Genomic DNA, 22,993 nt, shown 5'->3' with positions numbered 1-22,993 from the left:
TAAGCTGTGTGTGATGGTTGCAGCGAGTGTTGTGTGGGGGCAGTGAACTATAAGGGGGGTAGTAAGCTCTGTGTGGTGGTTGCAGCGAGTGTTGTGTGGGGCAGTGAACTATAAGGGGGGTAGTAAGCTCTGTGTGATGGTTGCAGCGAGTGTTGTGTGGGGGCAGTGAACTATAAGGGGGGTAGTAAGCTCTGTGTGATGGTTGCAGTGAGTGTTGTGTGGGGGCAGGGAACTATAAGGGGGGGTAGTAAGCTCTGTGTGATGGTTGCAGTGAGTGTTGTGTGGGGGCAGTGAACTATAAGGGGGGTAGTAAGCTCTGTGTGATGGTTGCAGTGAGTGTTGTGTGGGGGCAGTGAACTATAAGGGGGGGTAGTAAGCTCTGTGTGATGGTTGCAGTGAGTGTTGTGTGGGGGCAGTGAACTATAAGGGGGGGTAGTAAGCTCTGTGTGATGGTTGCAGTGAGTGTTGTGTGGGGGCAGTGAACTATAAGGGGGGTAGTAAGCTGTGTGCGATGGTTGCAGTGAGTGTTGTGTGGGGGCAGTGAACTATAAGGGGGGGTAGTAAGCTGTGTGCGATGGTTGCAGTGAGTGTTGTGTGGGGGCAGTGAACTATAAGGGGGGTAGTAAGCTGTGTGCGATGGTTGCAGTGAGTGTTGTGTGGGGGCAGTGAACTATAAGGGGGGGTAGTAAGCTGTGTGCGATGGTTGCAGTGAGTGTTGTGTGGGGGCAGTGAACTATAAGGGGGGGTAGTAAGCTCTGTGCGATGGTTGCAGTGAGTGTTGTGTGGGGGCAGTGAACTATAAGGGGGGGTAATAAGCTCTGTGCGATGGTTGCAGTGAGTGTTGTGTGGGGGCAGTGAACTATAAGGGGGGGGTAGTAAGCTCTGTGTGATGGTTGCAGTGAGTGTTGTGTGGGGGCAGTGAACTATAAGGAGGGTAGTAAGCTGTGTGTGATGGTTGCAGTGAGTGTTGTGTGGGGGCAGTGAACTATAAGGGGGGGGTAGTAAGCTCTGTGATGGTTGCAGTGAGTGTTGTGTGGGGGCAGTGAACTATAAGGGGGGGTAGTAAGCTCTGTGTGATGGTTGCAGTGAGTGTTGTGTGGGGGCAGTGAACTATAAGGGGGGCTAGTAAGCTCTGTGTGATGGTTGCAGTGAGTGTTGTGTGGGGGCAGTGAACTATAAGGGGGGGTAGTAAGCTCTGTGTGATGGTTGCAGTGAGTGTTGTATGGGGCAGTGAATTATAAGGGGGGTAGTAAGCTCTGTGTGATGGTTGCAGCGAGTGTTGTGTGGGGGCAGTGAACTATAAGGGGGGTAGTAAGCTGTGTGTGATGGTTGCAGCGAGTGTTGTGTGTGGGCAGTGAACTATAAGGGGGGTAGTAAGCTGTGTGTGATGGTTGCAGCGAACTATAAGGGGGGTAGTAAGCTGTGTGTGATGGTTGCAGTGAGTGTTGTGTGGGAGCAGTGAACTATAAGGGGGGTAGTAAGCTGTGTGTGATGGTTGCAGTGAGTGTTGTGTGGGGGCAGTGAACTATAAGGGGGGTAAGTAAGCTCTGTGTGATGGTTGCAGCGAGTGTTGTATGGGGCAGTGAACTATAAGGGGGGTAGTAAGCTCTGTGTGATGGTTGCAGCGAGTGTTATGTGTGGGGCAGTGAACTATAAGGGGGGTAGTAAGCTGTGTGTGATGGTTGCAGCGAGTGTTGTGTGTGGGCAGTGAACTATAAGGGGGGTAGTAAGCTGTGTGTGATGGTTGCAGCGAGTGTTGTGTGGGGGCAGTGAACTATAAGGGAGGTAGTGAGCTGTGTGTGATGGTTGCAGCGAGTGTTGTGTGGGGGCAGTGAACTATAAGGGGGGTAGTAAGCTCTGTGTGGTGGTTGCAGCGAGTGTTGTGTGGGGCAGTGAACTATAAGGGGGGTAGTAAGCTCTGTGTGATGGTTGCAGCGAGTGTTGTGTGGGGGCAGTGAACTATAAGGGGGGTAGTAAGCTCTGCGTGATGGTTGCAGTGAGTGTTGTGTGGGGGCAGGGAACTATAAGGGGGGGTAGTAAGCTCTGTGTGATGGTTGCAGTGAGTGTTGTGTGGGGGCAGTGAACTATAAGGGGGGTAGTAAGCTCTGTGTGATGGTTGCAGTGAGTGTTGTGTGGGGGCAGTGAACTATAAGGGGGGGTAGTAAGCTCTGTGTGATGGTTGCAGTGAGTGTTGTGTGGGGGCAGTGAACTATAAGGGGGGGTAGTAAGCTCTGTGTGATGGTTGCAGTGAGTGTTGTGTGGGGGCAGTGAACTATAAGGGGGGTAGTAAGCTGTGTGCGATGGTTGCAGTGAGTGTTGTGTGGGGGCAGTGAACTATAAGGGGGGGTAGTAAGCTGTGTGCGATGGTTGCAGTGAGTGTTGTGTGGGGGCAGTGAACTATAAGGGGGGTAGTAAGCTGTGTGCGATGGTTGCAGTGAGTGTTGTGTGGGGGCAGTGAACTATAAGGGGGGGTAGTAAGCTGTGTGCGATGGTTGCAGTGAGTGTTGTGTGGGGGCAGTGAACTATAAGGGGGGGTAGTAAGCTCTGTGCGATGGTTGCAGTGAGTGTTGTGTGGGGGCAGTGAACTATAAGGGGGGGTAATAAGCTCTGTGCGATGGTTGCAGTGAGTGTTGTGTGGGGGCAATGAACTATAAGGGGGGTAGTAAGCTGTGTGAGATGGTTGCAGTGAGTGTTGTGTGGGGGCAGTGAACTATAAGGGGGGTAGTAAGCGGTGTGTGATGGTTGCAGTGAGTGTTGTGTGGGGGCAGTGAACTATAAGGGGGGTAGTAAGCTCTGTGTGATGGTTGCAGTGAGTGTTGTGTGGGGGCAGTGAACTATAAGGGGGGGTAGTAAGCTCTGTGTGATGGTTGCAGTGAGTGTTGTGTGGGGGCAGTGAACTATAAGGGGGGGTAATAAGCTCTGTGTGATGGTTGCAGTGAGTGCTGTGTGGGGGCAGTGAACTATAAGGGGGGGTAATAAGCTGTGTGATGGTTGCAGTGAGTGTTGTGTGGGGGCAGTGAACTATAAGGGGGGTAATAAGCTCTGTGTGATGGTTGCAGTGAGTGTTGTGTGGGGGCAGTGAGCTGAGAGGAGGTAAGTGTGTGCTGCAATGGGGGCAGTGTGAAATGGAGGGAAGAAAATGGTAGAAAAAAAAATACAGTGCTAGTAAAAAAATATGCTAATTTCCATACTATGAAGTGCTTTTTTTATCAGACATTTCTTGTTATATTTAAGGGTTCAAACATGTTATGATTGGTGCAGACCAGACAAGCAGTTTTTGAATAGACATTAGAATGCAGCTAGTTTTATATTACCATGGGCCAACTTCTGATTCTTCTACATAGTGTAGTCTTATGTGTGCAAGTAGTAATATGCCCATTATATTGTATATTTAGGGACATCATTAGGCCCAACATCTGGCAGGTTTGTGCTCGTTGTCCTCTCCGGAAATTACAAATGTAATTCGTGTTGCATTTATTACACTATTTGTGTCACACAGTGTAATAAATACAAGCTAAAGTAAATTGGTAATCTCCTGTGTCCACAGTTTTTCTTTTGCATAGTGGGCCCACCACTTGCTAGTTCTGCCACTGCACTGCATGTTATCTCTCCCTGTCACCCACTGCTTCTCCCCGTCACTATCTGCTTGTCACCTTCTTGCCTCTCTTTGGCTACCTCTTGTCTCACCCTGTCACCCTCTACCTCTATTTGTCACCCACTGCACTTTGAACTTGGAGTAGGGCGGAGGAGGGAGGCCCAAAGCAAATTTTTGCACCTGGGACCACCACTCACAAGTTCCGCCACTGTGCGGACGTCATGTGACGCCGCAACCCTGTGCCTGCCCCTTCTGAGAAGCCGAGACTCCGACACACTGCTGCAACTTACTTGGCACCAGCAGCTGGCTGCTGGGAGAAAGAGTGGCCGGGACCCGGGAGAGAGGCTCTGTGGGCTGTGGCACTGCAGACAGGCAGTATAAAACATTATAGTAAGACTGTCTCAGTGCCTGTCAAGTGCAAGCCCTATGAGGGTGGGGTCCTTGCGGGGCGTAGGACTCGGGGGGAGGGGGATTATATTTTTAAAATGCACATATTTTATCACTCAGTCATGTTAGGGGGAGGGGGTATAGTTAAAGATCATATCTCTTATCACTCTACCAGTGCCATGTTAAATTATTTAACATGACAGAAGAATAACAGAGGGCTCGAATGTGCCAGTAGTGACTTAAACCAGGAGGCTGGGCCTTGGCCTGGGTGGTGATCATTGTGTTGGTCCCAACCTATGAAATCCTTAGTGGGAGGAGTGGGACAGAGCTTATTTAAGGCCAGGCTTACAAGCCTGCGGCCTCTTTTTTGGGAATAATTTGTGTCCCACAGTGCACAATACACATTCTCTTACTTTACCTATCTCCTTACTCTATCTCCTTTAACCCCCTTTTATCTTCCTTATCTATCTATATACCCTCCTCTTGTCCCCCTTTTCTCTCCCTTTGCTCTTACATAACTTGGCCAGCATGATTCCCGCTAGCTTCCCTGTTTCAATTCCCATTGAGACTTTGTCTTGCCTTAATGGACCGCCCGCGAACCTCCCCCCGCCCGTTTCTCACCTGATATGGTCACCCAAGGCGGACGCTACTGTTATGCCTCAGGGCATGTTAGGATCGCTGGCCCCCGCGGCTGCTTCCGCTGGGGTCTCAAATCGCATGACTCCCCGTCCTGATTGTACGCTGGGTCCCACTGCTATGCCGCGGGGCATATCTGCTTTGCTGACCCCCGCGGCTGCTCCCGGCGCCGCGCCCCGATTGGCGCGCACCGCAGCACCTACCCGGTGCCCTGTTACCCGGCCCAGGCCCCCTCATCGCTTGCTTGCTGGCGTGCTGCGGGCCGCGGTGGGGGAGTTACGGGCTCTGCCAACGGGTCTAATGACGCCGTAAGCGGGCGCCATTTTAGAGGGCCGGCTCTGATAGTGGCGCCATGTTATGCTAGGCGGGGGGCGGGGCTTAGTGCTCCTAGGTTGTAACCCCTGCAGTGCTGCTGGGGGCTACTTCTCACCTTGTCTGCCCCCTGCGATTGGTACAGTCCCTGGGCTTGCAGCCCTGGAGGCTGGTATGGCAGCTCCCTCTGCTGTGCCTGTAAATGGCCACGCTGTGTCCCCAGCCTGTGCCCCTGCTGCTGTAATGGGGTTTTTTTGCCACCATGGCCACTACCTTGGCCCCCATGCTTGCTGCCCTCTTTCCTCCTAATGCGCAAGCAGCGCCAGTTATCCCGGTGGCTCCCCCGGCTGCTAGCTCCTCGCCATAAGCTTCGCTGCGGCAGTCAATTGACACTGCGGCTGTAAGCGCGACTGACGTGGTCTCGGCGGAGGGTCAGGCTGGCTTGCCTCTTTCTATTGGGTTTCCGCAACCTGCCCTGGCTCTGCAGGGCCTTGCTCCATCCTTGCAGGTTCCGATTATCCCTCATGGGATGCCGGCGAGGAAGCGACTTCTGGTGCTGGTCGATCCGGTAGCCACGCTGATCCCCTGGCTGAGGCGGTTGGTGAGTGTTCGTCCAGTTATTATTTTACGTTTAGCAACGTCAGTTATTCCACCTCTGACGACTCCAGCGACACTAGCCCCTCCCAGAAAGCTCACAAGCGTGCAGTTAAGTTTGCTAGGTTTGAGGCCGACAGGCGCTTGCATAGGCCTCGGTGTAATCGCCACGCCCCACGTGATGACAAAGCGCCCGCTGACAGTGATGATGCTGGGGTGGTTCGTTGCGCTAACACTGCGGCCTTGAGGTGCCCCCGCCCTAGCGTTAAAGTCAAAATACGGAAGGGACGTTACAAGGATAAATTCTCCCTTAAGGATAACATGCGCAAGGAATTGCGAGTCGCTAAGCGCAAAGGCGGTTTTGGAAGCTTTCCTGCCTTATTCTAATTGGCTTCTCGGCCTGCTTTTTAGAAACTCGCCCCGCAGAACACCCCAATATCATTTGGTATTTTCACCTTATTCATAGTATGCTGAGGTCCGGCCGGGGGGTTGCGTGGCGTGTTTGCGATGAAGAATTTCTTCGTTGGCAGGACAGACTCCCCTTTTTTTATTTTGGGAGACAGGATGTTGAGGTTTGGCTCAACGTCACTCAGGGACCCAAACTTTCCCCCGGCTGCGTTTAGCCAGCGATGAAAATTAGGTGCTTGCGGCCGGGCCCGGCCAACAGCAGTAAGGATAAGTGCTTCGCATTTAACTCAACTCAGTGTTCGTTCGGTCAGCGGTGTCGTTTTTCGCCACCTCTGTAGCAAATGTGGCGATGCCCACCCAGCTTCTGGCTGTTCGACATATGGACTAAGGGCTCGAATGGTACCCCGACACAGTTGCTGCGCAGTTTTTGAGTGACGGTTTTAAGTCTGGTTGTTGTTTGCAGATAGCTTCAGTCGTGCCTGCACAGAAACTTCGATCGGCCATAGAGCTGCCCCACATAGTTAAGGATAAAGTCCTTAAAGAGGCGCGGCCCGGCGGTCATTGGTCCTTTTCTCGAGTCGCCTATAGCGGACTTGGTAGTGTCCCCCGTCGGCGTAGTCCCTAAGAAGACGCCGGGTCCTTTTAGGCCATTCAGCATCTGTCTTGTCCGTCTGGCCGTTGAGTTAATGATGCCATGCCGCAGGAGCTTTGCTCGGTGCTTATCAGTCTTTTGATGAGGCGCTGGAGCTAGTCAGGGCTCACGGACCCGGCGCATTGCTGGGTAAGGTAGATGTTGAATACGTTTTTTGTTTGTTGCCCCTGCACCCGGACTTGTTCAGGTACATGGGTTTTCATTGGTCGACGGATACTACATAGAAAAGTGCTTGCCTATGGGGTGGTTCCGTGTCCGGTGCTTATTTCAAAAGGTTCAGCACCTTTCTGCATTGGTGCGTTGAGGCTGGTACCGGGGTGCACGGCTTGGCCCATTGCCTGGGCGATTTTCTGTGCATCGGCCCTGCTGAATCCTCACGTTGCAGGTTTTGGTAAAGTCCATTCAACCCCCCTTTTGCTTTTTTGGGGGGTTCCGATTGCCAGTGATGAAACTTTGGGCCCCGTTTCCCGGCTGTCCATTTTGGATATCGAGATCGATACCTCGGATGGCTGCTGCAGACTTCCGTCTGAGAATAATTCTCAAATTAAACATGCCATTCAGGATTGCATGGCTGCGGGTAAGCTGACACTGCGCCGAGCGCAATCTCTCCTAGGATTGCTCAATTTCTCATGCAGGGTGATTCCCATGGGTAGGGTATTTTCCAGGTCGCTCCAGAAAGCCACCGCGGGTGTTCGCAGCGTGCACCATTTTATTCTGCTCTCTGCTGAAACAAAACAGGAGCTATCTTTTTGGCTCTTTTTTTTTTTTTATAGCCAACTTTAATGGTGTGCTCCTGTGGCTGCCTCCTCTGGTCCCCAGCTAGCAATTAACGTTGTTCACTGATGCGGCCGGCTCGTTGGGCTTTGGGTGTTACTTTCGAGGATCATGGTGTGCTGCCCCTTGGCCGCCGGAGTGGTTTTCCAGGGGTTTACCTAAAGACCTGCTACTCCTTGAATTGTTTCCCCTTATGGTGGCACTGGTAATGTGGGCCCCTGAGTTGCGCGATAGTATTGTTTTTAGATGCGACAACTTAGGCGTTGTTCATGCTGTTAATGGACAGCGCGCCTCTTCGTTGCCAGCCTTACGCTCGCTTGCGCAGTTACTGATGCGTTGCTTTCAATTTAACATCTTGTTCAAGGCGACTCACATATAGGGCTCGAACAATAACATTGCTGACGTGCTCTCACGTTTCCAGTGGGACAAGTTTAGGTCGCTTGCTCCTGAGGCTTGTTTAGTTAGTGAGCCTGCCCCCCCCCCTCCCTCCCCCCCATGCTTGACTGGTCATCGAGCTGGCATGGATGTCCTAGCCGAGCAATCAATGCTCCGGCTACGTTGCGGGCCTACCGGAAGGCTTGGTCCGTATGGGAAAGCTACCTCCATCACCGCGGACACAGAGGTGAGAGCATGCATTGCTCAATGCTTTCTTTTGTTTGGAGTCTTTATGTTTCCGGTCGGCCCCGTGCGGTAATTGCGCGCATGCTGACGGGCATTTCTTTTGCGACTGAAGGGGCGTCCAGACCTTGCCTAGAGCCTTGCCGTTATTAAGGCCCTTAAGGGTTGGGCTCGCACCTCACCTCGGCCAGTTGATAAGCGAAGGCCAATCGTTATTCCCCTATTGCTTAGGTTTTTTGTTTGTTGCCCCTGCACCCGGACTGCAATTCTGGATGTTGTGGTTTCCCAGTTTGATGCTAATCTTTTCTGTTTAGCATTTTCAAGGGCGTTTCATGGCGCCTTCCGAATTTCGGATCTAGTTGCCCCTTCTAAATTAGCGTTTTTCGCCCGTGTCACGTTCGGACGTCAGTACCGGGGAGGGGGCTATGTTGTGCAGAATACGGCGTTCTAAAACTGATCAAATGGGTAGCGGCCGTTGGGTCTCCCTAGCGGCTTGCAAAGACGACCGTGTTTGGCCAGTACATCTGGCAAAACTTTACATGGCATTGTGGCCTGTAGTTGGCGGCGCATGGTTGCTTCATGCTGACGGTTCGCCTCTTACCAAATATCAGTTCCAATTCATTTTTGGATGCTGTTTGCTTCACATTGGCCCCTCCCCGGGTGGATTTAGGTACCCATTCTTTTAGAATTGGCGCAGCTACTTCTGCCGCCGCAGCTGGGTTGTCGGTTCCGCAGATCATAGCCTTGGGGCGCTGGGAATCTACTTGTTATAAGCGTTATGTTAGGCCGGGGACGCTGGCTGAAACTACTGTTGCGTATTTCTTAATGTTTTGTTTGCCTATGTGTCATGTGTTTGTTCATTGTTCTTCTTGTTCTATCTGTGTGTAGTTTGTCTTGTTATGTCCATCCTACTCGGGTAATACTTGCCACTTGTCGCTTGTAACAAGTGGGGGTCTTGAGGGATTTTATTTTACCTGACTAGACGGACTAATTCGGCCATACATACAGTCCCTCAGCAGGTTTTTGGTTTACCTCTCGCCGAGTTATTTTGTTTTTTTCCTCTCTCCATCCAACTCCTTACAAACCCTCCCTGGTTTTTCCTTATCGTTCTCTACTGTTGTCCAAACTAATTTAGATTAAACACTTAAAATTAAAATGCGTTTGTTCAATGTTTCATTAGGCAGCTAAAATTCAACTGGATATACAATATGTCCTAATTAGCTTTAATTTTATACTTTAAATTTTGTCATTCAAATTAAACATTAATTACTGCTTAGTTTCGAATTTAGTTATCAAAAAATTTTGTGTTACGCTCCTGTCTGTTCTTTCTGTTATTTACTCTCTTAAATTATTCATTTTTATTGTAGCCGCAGTACGGCAATTTGGAGTACCCAAAGTGCTGGTGATGCATCTAGGTGGGAACGATTTGGTTCCTGGATTGCCCTTGATTTGCGGCTTACCATTGTGTCAGACCTCCTCCTCATTAGGGGTGCTTGGCCTTTCTGTACGGTTATGTGGTCCTGCATTACCCCTAGGCAACAGTGGCGTGGCGCTCGTTCTCCTAAGGCTTTGGACGAGGCTCGTAAAAGATCAATGCGGCAGTGACAACATTTTTGCTGTCTCTTCGAGGTTTTGTTATTACACATCCGTAATACGGTACCGTGACAAGCATCTCTATAGGCCGGATAGGGTGCATTTGATGGAGGTTGGTTTTCTTTTTGTTTGAGGGAAGCTTGATCGCTAACAGGTGGTTTAGTGTGTATGGTGGCGGGCTGCGATTCTCTGAGGTAGAATCTTGCATTGGCGGGAAGCACGGCTTATCATCAGCCCGGGTGTAGTGTGTGTGCATTGGGTGTGCTCACCTTCTATCTATTTGTAGTGAAGTACTGTACCACCTTTACGGGGGCAGTACAGCTATCTAAGGATGGTATTGTGTTTGGTAGAAGGTCTATGCTTGATACCCAAGTGCAGAGTTTGACATCCACAGGGCAGACTCCGCCCGCAATGCCGTGTTTTGGTGTTGAGTTTGCATTGTTGGGCTGCTCTGTGTAAGTGCCGTCCTTCCAGCCACCATACAATATTTAAAATAATGAAATTAATTTCTTAAATAAATAGCTGACCTGTTTTAAAATCCATTACTGTCTCTGTGTGTTTATTCTTAGATAAGTTTGAAGTGTTTATATTTTATGCTATAATGATCACACACACTGGGCACACATCAGCCGTTACTAGGTTTATGATAAAACATATGCTCATATCCCCCCCTAACATTACAGAGTGATAAAACATATGCTCATATCCCCCCCTAACATTACAGAGTGATAAAACATATGCTCATATCCCCCCTCCTAACATTACAGAGTGATAAAACATATGCTCATACCCCCCCTCCTAACATGACAGAGTGATAAAACTTATACTCATATCCCCCCCTAACATTACAGAGAGATAATACATATGCTCTTTAAAAATATAACCCCTCCTCCCAAACATTACAGTGATAAAACATATGCTCTTAAAATATATTACCCTCCCCCCTTACATGACAGAGTGATAATCAAGGGCAAAACAATGGGAGACAATGGAGGCGCCTGCCACCGGGCGGCAGCATTGAAAGGGCACTTCCTCCTTTGCCCACAATATATTCACCCCACTTAAGGGCTATTTTATCTGAGTGTTTTTGTGTATATGTAATAGATTAGATAGATATGCACCATATTTATTTTCCCTATTTTTATAGGGGGGGCACCAAATTATAACTTGCCTCCGGGCGTCTGGGATGAATTTACGCCACTGATATAGTCTATCTTATTCAAGTGTCCGTGGGCCCAAAACACCTCTCCCCCCCCCACCTCCCTTACTGGCCACACGCATGGTGCCACACCTAGCTCTTACATTGATGATGCCAGTACAATTTGTTTTTGTTATTGCTCAGCTTTAACTTGACGGATTGAGATGAAACAAAGTGCAGGTTATTTCTAGGAGTTTCCACTACAAAACGATGCAGAAATAAATCGGTTCAGTAGTTTTTGTGCCAACTTGGAACAACAGACAGACACGACGGGGTATATAGTATTTACTAAAGTGAGTGTTTTAAGAAATGGGGATGTTGCCCGAAGCAACCAATTACATTCTATTTAACATTTAACTAGCACCTTCTAGAAGATAATAGCTAGAATCGGATTGGTTGTCATGGGTAACATCTCCACTTCTAAAAACTCTCACTTTAGTAAATATATCCCAACATTCTTATTATATTAGTATAAGTAAACGGCTAAGCTGGGTTCCTGTGTGCGGTGATAGCAGTCTGCTTAGCAGGAGCACACACCAATTAGCACAGGCACTGTTTGGGAAGAGAATCAGAGGCCAGTGTACTGTATAATCTGCAGAGCATTACAATAGAACAATTATACAAATGCCAAGGTGATGAATTATCAATTACATACTACCAACTTAAAACTAAGAAGTGTTGCCAAAGGAATTAAGGAGCATTGGCAAACACTCACTGTTGGACTGTCTTCAGCAACTAATGTGTTTCACACAATTAAATAACTGTTTAAATCCTATTTTATTAGATTTTAATTTGTTATAATGTTTTACTTATATATGACCAACATATTCTGCAGCTCTGTACCATCAGAAGACGTTATAAAGAATACAAGTAACCTAACTTGTACAGTATGTGCTCAGACCATGGGAGGAAACAGGAGGACCTGGAGAAAACCCATATGAACATGGAACTACACAGGCAGCAATTTTCTTGGCAAGTAACCCAAAATGTAACTGCAGCAAGACAACAATGCTAACCACTGTGCAACAGAGTTGCTCTATATAAAGAGACAGATGTGGTACAAAATGTTAACATTAGAATGATGACATCAGAATGTTGACATATTTTTTTTTATGTGGACATTCATGGATGTTATGTCGACAGGCCAAATGTCAACATTCACAATGTCCACTTTGCCAGAATGTCGACAGTCGGCATGAAGTCTTCAACTGATTTTAGTCCTAATCGCAGCCTGATCCTAACCATAGCATAACCCTCACCCAAAAATGGACTGTCGACTTTATGGTGGTCGGCATTCACAATGTCGACATTATGGCAATGTTGAAATTGTGAAAGTTGACATTTAGAATAAGTTGACATTCTGGTGTTGACATTCTGAAGGTCAACATTTTGTACAACACCTGTCTCTTGTAAACTGTCGGCAAAAAGACTGTATGCCAAAGAGACTAGTGATAACCTATAAAAAGTCGCTGTATGAGGTGCTGATTGTAACTGTCCATATCATGGACAATTGTATCGATACACATTCCCAATATGGCTGCAGCTACCAGTGTCCCCTACTAGTCAAAAAGAATGAATAACTTACAGGTTTTACAATGGTGCTCCTGTTTATGACTTGGCAAGATGTATCAAGTTTAAATGCATCTCTGACTTCATCAGGACAGTCGAAGCCAGCCCATTCCTCGGAGCTTAATGGTAAAGTGTCTATAGGTCCTTTCCTCTTGAGCTTCTCCTTGACCACAGCAGGCTGAATAATAAAGATAATTAAAAACAAAAAACAAATAAACTGTCAGGTTTTAACTTTCAAAAACTGTAGAGAAACATGAAGCCTTAAAATAAAACAAAGAGCAATAAATATATTTACAATAGTAAAGCAATATATTGCACCAATACACCAGAATCAATTATTCAGATTAGGGTGACTTCCTACAATATTGACTGATGTACTGTACAATATCTGTATTCATCTTCCCAATCATTTCATCCTGTTCCGAGCATCCCACCCCCTACAAAACATGTATCTAGCACCGTGATCCTGCAAATTAAGAGCTTCCATGACCATTATATAAAGAAGGTGTCTCTTCAGTCCACTCCACCAGAAGATTGCATAGTATGTACACTCGATATTGTGTGTTCTGGTATTAGTTAAATTGGGACGACTGTCGCATCATTTATTACATCGTTCAACTGTGTACCCAGCTTTAAGTGCCCAGCTCCTAGTCTGGACTCTATACTCCAATTTAGCAGTGTCCCCCAAATAGGATACAATAATAACAGTGCATATTCCCTTTTTCTGGTATTTAGTTTGAGGCTTCTGCTGCCTTTGGTTATGTTGTTTTATTCCATACCCTCGGAGGAGGAGGTGTATAAGATTGCACTCTGTGCTCAATCACTGTGTGCCTTTAGATGTAAAACATAGCTCATGAGCTCAGAGCTGACTGCACAAGCTGTGACAAGTGAGTCTCCCAAGTAGAACTCACATGCTGACTAGCGGATTAAGGGCCTGAATCATTATGGATTGCAGTTGTCACAGCGTACGCGGGTCGGGCGTTGGTGCGCACTGCGCATGTACAGCAGTGCGCGTGCATGAGTTAGCATTGCGATCGCACTGTGATAACTTACGCAGATACAAAGCCATCACAGAGTGACAGGACGTCAGTGTTTGAGGGTGGTGACTGAGGCGTGGTCGGAGAAACAGGTGTGCCTGTCCATTTGAACGCCGTATCCTGAGCGTGCATAAATAAGCCACTGTGACAGCATACGCATCTTGAGTACTCACTGTGTGCGACGAGACTTGCAATTTCGGAGACAGGTCAGACCTGCAGTAATTTTGCGTGAGGGGCCAATGTTTTCGCAGGATTGCATGGTCTTACGAATGTGAGAAAGCGTTAGTGGGCGTCTATGCTGGGTGAGCAGTTTCAGATATTACCATATTTTAGCAGCAGAACTGCGTGCGTAATCGCAAATGCGATCACAATAGCGATCCGTAGTGAATCAGGCCCCAATTCTATAATTCTCTATATAAACTGTATTTAACAAGTTCAAGAGACAAGTCAGGTTAAGGTTGAACTACTGTATGTACTTTATATTACAATAAAAATGTTGAAGTTAGAGTTCTTACATGGCATATTATTATTACTATTATTATACATGTTTTTAGATGAAAATTATCCACTATTTCCAACTGTTTCTGAGATTTACATTCATCACCCTGAAGCAGTCATTATTAGTTTATAGTAGGTTACCTCGCTTGGTTCTTTCTTCCTTTTTTCTTTTTGAGAGGATGCAGATTGTGGATTTTGAACAGGTGTGGGGTTTTTCTGTAATGATTTATTAAAAGACCCTGCTGCAGACAATGACACCTGTGGTAGAAAAGGGACGTCAGATCTCTGTACTAATAATGAATGAGGACAGTCTGCATTATTGATATTGGTGCAAATTTACAACCATACAGTATCTGGAAGCTTTTAATAAAAAGAGGATTTTTCCCAGCAGTCAGATTTCCATGCAAAACTGCCTTGTCCCTAATCCTCCTTATGTATTATAAAATGATTAGCTTCCTAACTGACATGCCGTACAGATAATTAATATAGCATACCGTGCATATATGATCATTATCAGTTAGCGATAAGAGGCTTAAGGCATAGATGTATACTGTCTGTATTTAGCGTAATACAGTCTTAAGATCCACACTAAAGATGAGCTGGACTTAGGGGGTCATTCAGACCCACTCGCTAGCGGCAGTACGCTCGCAAGTGGGTCGATGGTCCCCACTGCGCATGCGCGAGACCCGGCGAGCGAAGGACTTTCCATCGCTCCGAGTCTCGCACCAAAGGGGGCGTGCTGTCGATGTTGATTGACAGCACGCCCCCTTTGGTGGGCGTGCCTGCCAGACGGAGGCGTTCCCATGGGAACGCCTACCGTCTGAAGCCGGCCCCACTGACATCACTAGTGATGTCAGTGGGAGTGATTTTGGCTCTGATAGAGCCAAAATCACTCCTGGGCTTGTGGTTGAGAAACCCGACCACAGGGTTTCACTCGCAAGTCCGATGGTAGCGATGGTCAAGACCATCGCGACCATCTTGTTGGACGCTCGTATATGCTGTGGGTGAAGTCAGGGCCTTAGTGCTTAGTGGGTGAAGTTGCTCTCAGTTGGGGGTGTGGTCTAGGCACAGTATGGGCATGGCCAAGTTGGATTATGGGCGTGACCTATATGGTTCTGTTTTTTCCAATTAGGAATGTAACCCACAACAACAAATGTTTACTATCATTTTCACAAATGGAGGACAGAACCTGATTTGTAGGCAATGTTACAGCACATTACTTAGTTCAATAAAACCCACAATGTGTACAGTATGTATTATGTGGTGGTATACTCATAACTCCAACTATTCAATGGTGATCCAGGACATAGGAACAATAGATCTAATACACAGAATAGGGATGAAGCAGGAAACATCTACAACAATAGCGCATTTTAGAATATATTATATTTTATATCTGACATTTTTTCAGAGTTCTGGAGTAACAGTCCTATCATTTGCCCTGATCTTCAAAAATGATGATGATCATCTATTAGATGGCCAATTTCACTATATACATGAGGGAGCACATTGGGCAGATATGATTATTTTGCTATGAAGCTGAACAAATGGACCCCAATGAAGGAACAGACATTGATTAGTGTTGACTGATGAGCTCAGATATGTCCATTATGTCAGAAGTTAGCGATCCATCCCGGCTTCGCACCAGAGCAATTTTGAATTTACGGCAATAGTCTTTTTTAACCGAGATTTTATATGATTGCCTTGTAGACGACATCAGTCGTTTTTCCTCCTGATGTCAATACAAAAAGATTTAGCTTTAATGTGACACACAAACGGGCCACGTAATGTTGTCCATGAGAAAAACAGTCTCCACTTAGGTCAACTCGTTTTTCACATAAATGAAATATGAATGGTAAAAAAAAGGGAAATTTAGTATCAGTAAAGGGCTTACATCAATTTTTTCAGGAGAAACCAGATAATACGTATGAATCTCTAAATGGTATAAAATAAAGTCTATCTTTGTGATATATCTTAACTGGTTTAGGCAGTGAAGCCAAGAAAGCACTTGGACGTCCGTTTTTTCATTGACTTGATTCACTAACATAGTCACTGCTCGGCTCCCTTTTGTCATACATTAATGTTTCATACACCTAAACCGTCCTCAACAAACGCTCTATAGAATAGTGAAAACTGGGTCAAAATCCGTCCAGTGGTTCTCGAGATTAGCTCGAACAAACAGACAGACGCCTACCAGGGACTTTATTTTAAACTATGTATAGATAGATGTAACTTGTTTTCTAGAAATAATTCAGTTAGCAGTTAAGAACATAGTACTACATCAGCACATACTTCAAGAGTAAAGAGGACAGTGCTGTAGAATTGCATTAGGGAACCCTCGACTGCAAGCCACATACAGGTGCCACTAGGGTATTGACACCACTTGCATACCTCTAGTTATGACCTTGGGAGAGGATGTCCACCATAGAACATAACCTGGTCCTGGGAGCCGCCAAGTTTGGTTAGAGATCCTCCCTTATTACACCTTAATTTCACAGCTACAAATGCTGGTCTATTTAACTGAAGATGATCAAACTTTGGGGAAGAAAAAAAAATACCTGCCAAATACGCATAATATATGCATATGCCATTAGAAAGTGTTGCTGATGATGAGGTGAACCACAGCCACTAATTTTAGCCATTATCGTGTGTGCTCGTGCCAAGGCTTCCAGCTGTCTCACGTTCCTCAGGTCTTCAATTGAGCTGCAAGTACTTCCGTGGCGCTCCCCAATTTCTGGCTTACTCGGAGCGTCATCACATGCTGGCTCTTTATTGTGATTGGATTTCTTGTTTGTCTTCTGTTTTATTTTTTGACTCTTTCCTATTTTGAAAATAATTTGAGAAATTACAGGGCGTTCCAGTGATGTATCGTATGCCATGGGGGGCAAAGTACAGGAGGCACCCACCTTCCTCTGTGTTGTTTGTGAGCTTCATATTGAGCAAAATATCTACCGCCCAATCCAGCAGGTTAATAGCATCACTAAGAGGAAACTGTTTGCAGTACAACCACTCTGCCAGTTCTAGCAGGTACTCAACTTTCTGCCATTCGTTTTCTGGTTTCTATGAAAGAAATATAAAGAACAAGTTTGAATGCAGTGATCATGAACCGCAATGAGTTCATTTAATTCATGTAACTAGGGGGTATATTTACTAAAGTGCAGGTTTTTAGAAGTGGAGATGTTGCCCATAGCAACTAATTAGATTATACTTAACATTTATCTAGCACCTTATTGAAGATAATAGCTAGAGTCGGATTGGTTGCTATGGACAACAACTCCACATCTAAAAACCCACACTTAAGTAAATATACCCCAAAGTCTGAAAATATATTCATATTTCATTATACAGAAGAATGATGGTAATATATAGTTGTGTCCTCATACACCTAGCTTCAAAACGCCTTGCAGTGCGAAACGCCTGGCATGAGTGAGCTGCCAGGTCCCCTGCGACTCTGCTTGTACCAAGTGTCTTTTTCACCTGAAAATGTATATTATTTGCAATGCAATGTGTCTACAATGCACCAGGAGACTGCACTGATTAATTTGACATGTGACACTTGTATATCTGCGTGACGGTAATGCATACGGAACTGTATACTCTCACGGATCGCAGAAGCTAAAATATGCTAATGCAACAGGCAGCGGATTTTGTATTGAGGTGCCCACCGGAGCCCTCGTAGCTGTCCGCAACTGCGTACACAAACGTAGCATTGTACGCAGATCTTAAAAACACAGAGTGAGTCTATGGTCACTCAGTATAGCTGTGTTAATGGAGACGCTGGAGGTTCGTTCTTTGCATGCACGATGGCAGACGCTGGCCTGTACACGACCAGGAAACGACCTTGACGTGCCCGCGTTTTAGCCGGAACTCCCCGTAACCACCTACATAACAGTCTCTGCCTGTCAATCAATTGCGAGTGAATCTTCACAGCATGTGCAATCGCAATTCATTCTCAGCACATGTGCAATGCGACTGGGGCGAATGCGCAGGCCGCCGATAATCGCTCAACTGTGTGAACATCGGAATAGCGTTCAGCTCTGAATCAGGCCCTGTAGACGAAGCACAACAGAAGATGGGGTTGAAAAAAGTTGGGGTTGCTGCATCGTAGCACTTCGTATACAGATTCAGACTCAGGGCCTGATTCACTACTGATCACAACTACCATTATGCACGCAATTGGGCGATTGTTGCGTTCTGTGCATTTGTATGCACTGCAGTGTGCGAACCAGCCACTGCGATCGGGACTGAAATCGCAGTGACTACGCACACCCATCGCAGAGTTATTGACAGGAGGTGCCCTTTGTGGGAGGTGACAGGGTGGTCAGCGAAATGCAGACGTGCCAGTACGTTTAAATGCCATAGCATGGGCGTGCATAAATTAGCCACTGTGATGCCATACGCAGCTTGAGTACTCATAGCGTGCGATAAAGTTAGTCATTCCTGAGTAAGGTCAGAGCTTGTGCAAGTTTGCGTGATCATGTGATGGTACTCGATGTTACCGATGGTGTCGCAGTCTTGCCAAGTAATACGGATGTGTGTAAGGTAAACTGGGCGTCCTTCTGTAGTGCTGCGGCGGCATAGCGATCGCAATGGATTAGCTTCCTATCACAGTCAGACCTTGTGCATAATCGATATTGCAGTTGTGATCGGTAGTGAATCAGTGTCACATATCAAATGAATCAGTGTAGACTACTGGTGCGTCATTGCGACTAAGATGCATTCTCGGGTGAAAAGCTCAGTGCAAGCAGAGCCGCATGGGACCTGGTGCGCCGAGAGGGGCTGTTACCAATGGCTGCAGCAATACTGTATGAGGAATGAGGACACCTCTGTATACACACATGAAAATATATATTACAAAGGTAGAACTAGTGCACTGAGCTTCACTAGATTTAGCTGGCACACTGAGGGCCTGATTCAGACCCGCTAACAAGCGGGTCCATGGTGGGCCAGTGCGCACGCGAGCCTGGAGCGTGCGCAAAAGGGGCGGCTGTCGATGTTGATCTCAAAGAGCGCCCGGCTCTGAATCAGGCCCTAAGATCTGATCCCTACTCTAGGTGTCACTGTTTCCACGCTGAACAATGAGAGACCTCGCCAGTCCCATTTCAGGCCTAAGAGGATGTATGCCACTCCATTAAAACATGCATATAGGGGAAGCAAAGTAATATATATGCTGAACTTTATGTATTATTAACTAATTAAATAAATTGTAGTATTAAATAATTGAATTTCACAATATTTAAAAATAATACAGATACCACCCCTTCATAATGAAACAATTGAAAGACCTAGTTGACAGACCTGCAGAGCATCAATTGCATTCAGATAACATGCTAACTGTTCACGGGTGTTTGTGCACGTGAGAGCAACATGGTGCCAAATGTACGACACATAGTCCTCACTTTCATCCTTAAACTTCTGAATGTCCAGGAAAAAGTTATGACCCAGCCTGGCCTTCACCAGAACACGGTGTTTGAAAATGACTCTGCAAATGGGAGACAGAAGATTATATAAAACACACAAATAAATGTGATTTCACCAAATATTTAAATAAATTATAATCTGGTCTGGACAAAAAAAAGGAGTGATAACATCTAGCAAGAGACTGATGTGGTCTATTGGCTCGCTGCCTCCTTAGGATATAACAACGGTTTCTCCCAACAAAGGTGTTGGGAAACAAATAAGAAATTAAATGAGTTTCAGATCTGTTTCAATGAATGGAAGACTATTACTAATAAAAAAAGCCATAAGGCTCTGTACAGAGCATACTTGCCTACCCTCCCGATTTGGTCTGGAGCCTCCCGAAAATCGGGTGCCGCTCCCGACCTCCCGGGAAGGCAGGCAATCCTCCCGGCCCCCGGCGATGTGTCCGCACCCCCCCGCGCTTTTAAATCACAAACCCCGGCAGCAGGGGAGGCGGTGACGTGATTCGCGCTGAATCGAGTCATCGTGGCTCCGCCCCCGGCTGCACAATGCCATTAATCGTGGCATTGTGAAGAGGGGGTGGAGCCACGATGACGTGATCGTGCTGTCACGCCCCCATGCCCCGCCCCCAATGCCGCGTCATGTGCCGGGCCCCGCCCCCTTTGGCCGCGTCACGCCCCCAGCCCTGTAAGCCCGACAGCTCCCTCCCGGAAGGAGGGAGCTAAATGTCGGCAAGCATGGTACAGAGTCCTTCTGTGGTATGTACCACAGCAAGCAATGAGGCACTAAATAATAAGACATTACTGTAATCATTGGTGTAATTATTTGGAAATTCCGTAGTCACCATTACTGTATGTAATTCACAAATAAAGTTTGCACATGAAGGCCTTTAACGGTCATCCCTGCGTTTCATTTTTTGACAGGTAAACGAAGTGGGAACCTCATATAAAGAACACTGATCCCTATACAGAGAGAGGCACACACACATTTCATCAAACCGTGTGATGGAACAGTGACAGGGAAAATAGAAAATGTTGTATTTTTCACTTTCCTTTTCCACTGTCTGCTAAGGAAGACCCGGGGGAGTACACTGTACTGAGGTTTCTCTGTAGAGATCAGGTGAATGGAGAGCACTCACCTGCCAATTAACATGAAACAGAGAGGAGGCAAATTAAAAGTTGCCTATGGTCATAAAAAAAAAAGGTAAGGGCCTATAGAGGGGCACCACAACATTTTTAGGTTGGGTGGGGCAAAATATATAAATACAGAAAATCCCTATCTACATATAGATCATGCCTGATGATGGTTTTGCATTAAAACCAAAACATTGCAAGTTTTTGCAGGCTGTTCTTTACTATACAAATCCTGGAGTGCCTCCCCTTTTTATGATTGCCAATGCTATAATGCATATATATATTTTCTTATTTTATTTATTAACAGTTTCTTATATAGCACAGCATATTCCGTTGCGCTTTACAATTGGAAACATAAATAGAACAAAACTGGGTAGCAACACACAAATATATAGGTAGGAAGGCCCTGCTCGTAAGCTTACAATCTATAGGGAAATAGGCATTGATACACAAGGATAGGTACTATATATTGCAATTTTGGTCCAGCCAGAATGCAGAGTTTCTTGGTGGGCTGCATGATCCAGTCACACAGGAATGTCGGCCAAATATCAGGAGGATGTGAAAGAAAGACGATGTGTGAGGTTGTGTGTGGACTGTGAGAGGGGATGTAATTAGATATGGAAGCTATGAAGGTTATGTGGGCGGTTCTGGAATCTGATAAGCTTGCCTGAAGAGGTGAGTTTTCAGGGAACGCTTGAAGGATTGGAGACTAGAGGAAAGTCTTATTGTGCGTGGTAAGGCATTCCATAGAGTGGGTGCAGCCCGAAGAAATTCCTATAACCGTGAGTGGGAGCAAGTAATGCGTGGGGATGAGAGACGCAGATCTTTTGCTGAGCGGAGAGGTCGAGTTGGGAGATATTTTGAAATGAGTGAAGAGATGTATGTTGGTGTGGTTTGGTTAATAGCCTTATGTGTAAGTAAAAGTATTTTATATTGAATACGGTAGAAAACCGGCAGCCAATGGAGGGACTGACAGAGTGGTGCAGCAGATGATGAACGTTTGGCAAGGAAGATAAGCCTCACAGCTGCATTCATAGTGGATTGTAATGGCGATAGCCTGTTTTTGGAAAGGCCACTAAGGAGACTATTGCAATAGTCAATGCGGGAAATAATGAGTGCATGGATTAGAGTTTTAGCAGTGTCTTGTGTGAGATATGGTCTAATTTTTTATATGTTTTTTAGATGTATGTAACATGATTTTGAGACAGATTGAATGTGGGGAACAAAGGACAGTTCAGAGTCAAGTATGTCGAGTTATCAACAGAGATTGAGAGATCAGGTTGGTAACTGTTATTGGCTGGTGGAAATATAATTAATTCTGTTTTAGAAATATTAAGTTTCAGGTGGTGGGTTGACATGCATGTGTAATATATATATATATATATATATATATATATACACATACACATATGCTGCAAACAAGCTGGCACTCCATATTATAATAGAATTACTTGCCCAATTGCCATCCGGGGACAATGGGCCTGATTCAGACCCACTCGCGAGCGGCTGTCCGCTCGCAAGTGGGTCGATGTTATGGACTGAGCATGCGCACGACGGAGGGAGCTCCGTCGTGCGCATGCGCCAGACGCGACGAGCGAAGGAAAGTCCTTCGCTCGTTGTGTCCGATCAAAGGGGGCGTGCTGTCAATGTTGATTGACAGCACGCCCCCTTTGGTGGGCGTGCCTCCCTGACGGGGGCGTTCCCACGGGAACGCCTCCCGTCAGAAGCCGGCCCACTGACATCACTAGTGATGTCAGTGGGAGTGATTTTGGCTCTGATAGAGCCAAAATCACTCCGGAGCTTGCGGTTGAAAACCTCAACCGCAGGCTCCGGCTCGCAAATTCGATGGTCGCGATGGTCTCGACCATCGCGACCATCACAATGCACGCTCGTATAGCCTGTGGGTGGTGACCCACAGCTATACGAGCGTCCAGGAGGACGCTCCATGAAAATGGAGGCCGGCCCTCATTCAGAGCGTGCGCTCTGCTCAGAGCGTACAGCTCTGAATGAGGGCCAATGTTCCAAGCCCAAATACAAATTCAGCAAATGGCGGCGGCACTCACAATTCACGTAACTCTATTTAACGTTTCGGTTTATTCAACCTTTGTCATGAACAAACAGGATCAAACAACAACATACCTTTATACCACAGCCCCACACGTGTAGAACACTGTCACTGTTCCATCATCCGCTCTGACGTTGAATAGAGTTACATCTCTGTGAATTTCTGGTACATGACCTGTGAGTACGGAATCAGTATGATTTATCGCCGGCCGCATGGCGGTTCTAATCCCGACAGCGGCAGCGCTGAAAATCCCGATTGTCCAATGTTAAGTATTGACTAACCCTATTCTACCAAATAGCCCTAACCCTCCCTTATGGCTGCCTAACCCTAACCTCCCCCCCAAGTGCCTAACCCTAATCCCCTCCCCTAAGTGCCTAAACCTAACCCCCCCTTCCCTGCAGCCTAAATCTAAGTCCCCTGGGGGCTGCATAACCCTAACCTCCCCCCGGGGGTGCCTAACCCTAACCTCCCCCCGGGGGTGCCTAACCCTGACCCCCCCCCCC

The 22,993-nt window shown here is 46.7% G+C and overlaps 1 protein-coding gene across 2 annotated transcripts in view; it reads right to left on the bottom strand.

The window, feature by feature from the left end:
* The window catches only part of CFAP46 (cilia and flagella associated protein 46), a 351,236-nt gene that overhangs the window by 132,472 nt on the left and 195,771 nt on the right, over window positions 1-22,993 (bottom strand). For both annotated transcript variants that reach the window (XM_088476936.1, XM_088476935.1), the window contains 5 exons: window positions 19,170-19,353; window positions 16,778-16,931; window positions 16,430-16,692; window positions 14,013-14,129; window positions 12,353-12,514 (listed from right to left, as the gene is read on the bottom strand). In XM_088476936.1, the coding sequence (XP_088333062.1) occupies window positions 12,353-12,514; window positions 14,013-14,129; window positions 16,430-16,692; window positions 16,778-16,931; window positions 19,170-19,353 (880 nt within the window). The remainder of the gene's footprint in view (window positions 1-12,352; window positions 12,515-14,012; window positions 14,130-16,429; window positions 16,693-16,777; window positions 16,932-19,169; window positions 19,354-22,993) is intronic.

Source organism: Taudactylus pleione, unplaced genomic scaffold (assembly GCF_031769625.1).
Source record: "Taudactylus pleione unplaced genomic scaffold, aTauple2 ptg000198l, whole genome shotgun sequence".
Taxonomy (NCBI): domain Eukaryota; kingdom Metazoa; phylum Chordata; class Amphibia; order Anura; family Myobatrachidae; genus Taudactylus; species Taudactylus pleione.
Note: the sequence above shows the minus strand (reverse complement) of the source record. Positions and strands in the feature narration are given on the sequence as shown.